Source organism: Apostichopus japonicus, chromosome 4 (genome assembly GCF_037975245.1).
Source record: "Apostichopus japonicus isolate 1M-3 chromosome 4, ASM3797524v1, whole genome shotgun sequence".
Classification (NCBI taxonomy): Eukaryota; Metazoa; Echinodermata; class Holothuroidea; order Aspidochirotida; family Stichopodidae; genus Apostichopus; species Apostichopus japonicus.
The window spans coordinates 18966737-18972736 of record NC_092564.1 but is presented as its reverse complement, the minus strand read 5'-3'; the positions used below and the strand labels follow the sequence as shown (position 1 = coordinate 18972736).

Here is a 6000-nt window from a genome sequence, read left to right as displayed (position 1 = left end):
TGATGAAGAAGAAGTATTATACAGTAGTAGTAGCATCCGTATATTACTTTTAAAGTACTGTGCATGCAGTGTAGATTTAAGCATAACCTATTCTTCCCTGTGTGATATTACGGTTCGCTGTTGAAAACACCGGTTTGCTCAAATTTCCAATTTCTACAGGTTTGCAACTTTCTGCATGATGTGATATTTCTTGTTATCATTACTGATATCAAGGATGATGGTTCAATTAATGTTGTTGTTACTAAGTCAAATCATCGTTTGAGTGTAGGTTTTTTTGTAAGTTGTGCGTACAGTCTAGCCTAACATAGGTCATTGTAGGCTTAGGCCCATTTACTGTTATTCTGTTGTTACAGGCAAACGCTAGTTAGCAGGTCTCATACAACTTAGTTACTTTCGCCAAAATGAATTAGGCTATACCTGGTATTCTGATTGATATTACATGTCACAGGTGTCAATGGCTCAATATTGTACTAAAATTGCATAGGCCTATGCCATGGTAAGAACTGCCAATCCAAAGTTCCAAACTAACAACGTAGGACTAGTATTCTGAAAGCTATGATTCAAAGATTATGATGAAAGTTCAAGCTGTGACTGTGAGGTGTTTCAAAGTTTCCAAATGGGGTAATTCACTGTAAAAATATATAATGTTCACTTAGTTGCAAGTACTGTACATAACAATGAATGGTATTCACTTAAATTTCCTACAAGAATAAGAATGAAATGTCATTTTCAAGACTTTTCCAAAATGAATCTCATTGTCTTAGGGAAGCTTCTCATGGAGCCACACCCAATAAGCCAATAAGAAGCAATTGCAACACTCCTTTTTAATTGACCCATATTGACTTCCTTGCAAGAAATAGATCATTACTTCATATGTGCTGATTAAGAGGATTATTCCCCTAAACGGTTATAAATTTTTTTTTTTACAGGATTTCAGAATGGCCACAGGGCCAACGACTTGTACCTCACAATTGTCGGAGGAAAAGCACATCTTGAAGCCAAAGGAGAGTAAACAGAGAAAGAAGAGTTGGACGGAGCTAAAGAATTTGGTGAATTCTACACGGAGACAGCAAACATCTCTAGCTAACAGAGTTCCAGTCGAATTCACATTTGTCCAAAAGGAAGTTGACGGCAAGAAGACAACAAGATTGTACTTTCTGGGGGTTCCTCCTGGCAACAGGGAAAACACTCTCCTTTACACAAATTTAGATGATGTGATTCATGGAGATGAGCTAGAGGGAGATTTAACAGACGAACAACGTTCAGCAAATTGGAAACCTCTCCTTGTTTCGTTTCGCGGTTTGTTCTTCTCCAGCGGGTTCTCTAAAGAGGAACAGCTTTTACGGGAACGTAAAAGGTTAGGTTCCTTAGGCATAACCGCATACGAGTATCACAGACCGAGCAGCAAATTCCTCTTCCAAGCATGTGGTAGTGTATTTACTTGCACAGATACAAAGTTTGAGGTAAGGCGATGTCCTGTAGAACCATATTCCCAAATTCACTGACATTCAAACTACCTTTTATTGTGAAAATTGTCAATTGATTTAAGAAAATTAAGCAAGAGGTACTGTGGCATATAGATTTGTTGCCTCACTTTCTTTTTTTGATGTTCTAGGAGGCATCCATGACTCTTTCTCAGGGATGTGTGAGGTTTCAGCACTTGGAGTATTGCCATCACTATTTAGTTTAATGCCAAAACCTCTAGCATTCATGGCTCTTTTCAACTTGTGCACAGTGGTTGTAAAAGAACATGTTTTAAGGTTCCATGCAGAAATTATAATATTTTTGTTCCTTTTATGTCTAATGCTTGTATCTACTGTATCTTACCTTTTCTTCCTCCATTACACACTCTCATTCCCTGTGTAGCTTTGGACTTAGATTTCCCAGGACATACAGTAGTCCTGCTACCATACAGTGTGTAAGAGCATCCCGGTGGATTTACAGAAATAGAATGACCAGACTTCTAGTTAGTTCTGATATTTGCTGTATACATTGGAAAGACTTTCTCTACAAGTGATTTTTTCGTACATGTGCAAGCAATCTTCTTGGACACTTCTAGTTTTCTTGTTCAAGAAAGTGCATTATTCGCATAAAACAAAACTATTTTCAAGTAAAAATTGAGTCAACGTGGATGTCTGCAAAGAGACAGTACTCAATATGTATGCATTCTTTCTCTACAAAGAAAAAGGGGAAAAAACAACCAGTTTATTCTTTTTTTTACTCTTCTTTTTTTTTTACTCTGCAGCATCAACCTGTTCGACCACGCGAGATCATTTCATACAGCATCACAGGAACGAGAATAGATTGCAAGTTGTGTCCCTCGGACAGTGACCTCATCGCTTTCATACACGACAAGAACATTTGGGTGACGAATGTACAAACTTCGGAGGACACTCAGTTGACATATGCCCATACTGGTAGGAGACCCCTTTTATCACATCAAATTTGTATATGAATTAATGAACCTTGACTTAAGAAAACCTTAAAATGGGTCTAATGGGTAAGTGTAGCTCAGCTTGTTTGCGCTTGCAACCTATCCTCTCTCTCACCGCTCCAGTACGTATTTAGCAGTAATTGGCGCCTTGATTTCATTATTTTATGCCATTTGTAAAATCTTGTGCGCAGTTTCACACTGAACAGTTATGAAGCTCAACATTCTTCACCCAGACTAGCCTAATGTATGTAGAACTCACAATGAACAAAGCCTAATGTTATTGTTTTCACTTTTCAGTTTTCACCTACGGTGAAACGGCCAAAGTGGTTCAAAAGTATATTGATTTGGTTTTTATATTGAGTCGAGACAATTAATCTTTCTTAACAGGAGGTTTTGTTAGATGCAAGAAGCTAAGTGAAAATAAAATAATTACGTCGCCCCCTAAGCTTATCGCTGATATACTATATAATGTTAACTGCCAAAACTGGATAGTATATCGAACAGCATTAGTACAAACTCGCATGAGGAACTTGCGATACCGTTACACTGTAGATTAGTGCACCTTCCTCGGCTATGAATAGCGTGGAATCGAATGATCTAAATTTTTCTCCCGTTGTGGTTGTGGTGAATCAAAAGCGCGGAAAATACAATCCTTTATGTGAAACGTAATAATCGGTTTCATATAATCGGTAGCACAATGGATTTTGCCGATGCCGATTATTTACCAATTGTCTGATAATCGGCCTGATGCCGATTGTCTAACCGATTATCGGTCGAACACTAAACACAACATATTTCCCCCTCAACTGTCCTGATACTTGTTTTACACAGGACTGCCAAACCCTGCCAAAGATCCAAAGAGTGCGGGCGTGGCCAGTTACATCATCCAGGAGGAGTTTGATCGTTACTCTGGCTACTGGTGGCAGCCTGCGAACGGCGCCGACGGCAGCGGGGGCAAAAAGGTCCACCGCATACTCTACGAGGAGGTCGACGAGGGCGAGGTGGAACTCATGCATATCAACCACCAAGGTTTCAATGACAACGCTGACTATTTCAGGTACCCCAGGGCAGGTAAGCCATCCGCTACGCTAAATCAATCTTGTCATGGTTATTTGATTGCAACTTTGATATCATTCTTAATTACCTGGATATATATATATATATATATATATATGTATAAGTTCTGGATTTCCGACTCATTATGTTTTCATTGATATATATTCATTTGCCTTTGTCGTTTACCTCCCATTTCATTTCATTCCATTCCATTCCATTTCATTAGCAAAAGTCTGTTCAAAGTATCTTTTTTGAGATCCGGCTTTAGGAATCACAAATGATTTCGAGTTGTTAAGCATCATGTTTGATCTCTAGAGTAAGGCAAATATGTTACCAATTTAACAGAACTAGCATTGTTCGATACAGGTGACAAACGCCTACAGTGGAATTGCGACCTTCCCTACCGGTTTCGAACCTCTGGAATCAGCGTCCATAGCCTAGTGGTTAGGGTGTTCGCATATAAAGCGGGAGGCCTGGTTCAAATCCCGCGGAGGGCTGGAAGTTTTATCACTGTTCTATATATATATAGACTTCAGTTGTCTGATGATCGCTCAATGCGTGAAACTCTGACTAACAACTACTACAGTAGTGTTCCACCAGTCTCAACTAGTCTCAACACACACACACACACATATATATATACATATATATATAATTAATTACTTTTTCCCGATGGAATCTGATATTAAATTCCCTCCCTGTCGTGTGGTGATTTGTAATGATAAATGTGCGTGTGCCATTCTTTACTAACTTGCAGTGAATGTACAATCAATACAAATCCAATCAGTCAATGTGCAGTTTTATCATTCATCACCAGACAGCATGTATGTATACGGGAGTTTTAGGCCTTAGCAATTTATGGGCTGCAGGGAAGCGCTGGGAAAGATGTCACAACAACGTGGGGCACCAAGAAAAACAACGGGGCAAGGATGTTTCTTAACAATAGATAGTCTGTTATGTAAATCTGTGTTGTGAAGGACTTTGCTTGTTACCTTGCTAGTGATATTTTATATATACAGTATATATGCCTTTGTCAAATGGCATCTACTGTAGTTAGTCGCATCAACAAAGTGATAAAGAAGGCGGGGGAAAAAAACAACTGAACAACAAAAGTTAGAGTGGTTGAGGCACAGCATAACCCTCCATGATAAACAGGAAATATTTTAATCAAAGATGGTTGTGAATTCTATTCAAATTCTTACAAAGTTATGATCTGGTCCATTGGCAACTGCTCCCCTCCCCCCAACCCCCCCCCCCAAATGTGAAGAGTCATAGTGATGGAGATTAGATGGAGGAATTATTTCTCTCGGTCATGGCTTTCAAAGGAATTAAGATTCTTATATAACAAACTCTGTGTTTTTCCATTTCTTTATGTAGGTACCAGCAATGCTAAAGTTACCCTAAAGATGGTAGAATTTGAAATAAATGAAGAAGGCAACGTAAGTAGATGAGCACCAACTTGCGGGTAACGATTTAGTTTTTCTTTTGTAGCGCTCTTGGTCTGTTCTTATCTTTAATCGATGTTTTGGTAGAAATTTCTCACCAATCGTATTTTGTTCCTGGTGTTAATTCTTATAGTCGTAGTGTTTTTGTCCGGTGCTTCATGCACACCAGTATTACATGACAGAATAGATTGCGTTTGTGAAATACGTCATATATGCTTACGACTCAAGTTTTGATCTTTCTGGTAGAGAGCACTTTTGTTTACCTGTATAACAATGCAGAAACTGTCTGCTACTTACATATTACTATCAATAAAAGAGTATTCGGATTAGTTGAAAAAAAAAAAGATCTTCAATAACTCTTCTTAAGAAGACCTTTCTATAGTTGTATTAAGTACCTTATGTTCTCATGACAGTGCCAAGCAATGACACAATAAAAAGGGTTCAAAACTTTGGCTCTTGACTCAATCAGAAAATGTTAAAAACACCAGCCATTCAAAGTTGACTTGTTTCCAGCAATGCGAGAATTATGTCGCTCTATATCTTACGGTTAGCGATGGGAGGAAGAAAGACAGAAACAAGGGAATAAGTTTAGTGGGGTCACATGTATTAATTTATAGAGCAAGCAATATGCAACCTTTCCGATATATGTTTCTGAATTGAGTACAGTCAGTCCATTTCTGTCATACATTTTTTTGTAATTTTGTGTACATACTGACGAAATGGTAAATAAATGAAATGAATGAAAGTTTCTTCTTCTTCTTCTTCTTCTTCTTCTTCTTCGACGGTTATAATGTTTGTTCGATGCCCTCCAGATTTGCAACATGGTTTGGAAGAGATTGTTAGAGGAACTACAGTCTATCTTCCCATGGATGGAATACATCACTCGAATTGACTGGACACCTGATGGCAAGTTGTAAGTCATATCTGTTATTCAGGTCTTGCATTGAAAATTGTTTGGCTCCATGACAGGAAAAAAGAAGAAATCAGGGGGGGGGGGAAAAAAAAACCGGAAAAAAATTGGGACGGAAGCACACAAATAGCTTCGATCTGTCATTATTCTAACTT

The 6000-nt window shown here is 38.4% G+C and overlaps 1 protein-coding gene across 1 annotated transcript in view; it reads left to right on the top strand.

The window, feature by feature from the left end:
* LOC139966709 (dipeptidyl peptidase 9-like) overlaps positions 1-6000 on the top strand; it is a 21338-nt gene continuing 15338 nt past the window's right edge. The window contains exons 1-6 of the mRNA XM_071970007.1: positions 1-159; positions 930-1463; positions 2246-2417; positions 3266-3505; positions 4868-4929; positions 5748-5848. Of these exons, the coding sequence (XP_071826108.1) occupies positions 939-1463; positions 2246-2417; positions 3266-3505; positions 4868-4929; positions 5748-5848 (1100 nt within the window). The 5' untranslated portion in view covers positions 1-159; positions 930-938. The remainder of the gene's footprint in view (positions 160-929; positions 1464-2245; positions 2418-3265; positions 3506-4867; positions 4930-5747; positions 5849-6000) is intronic.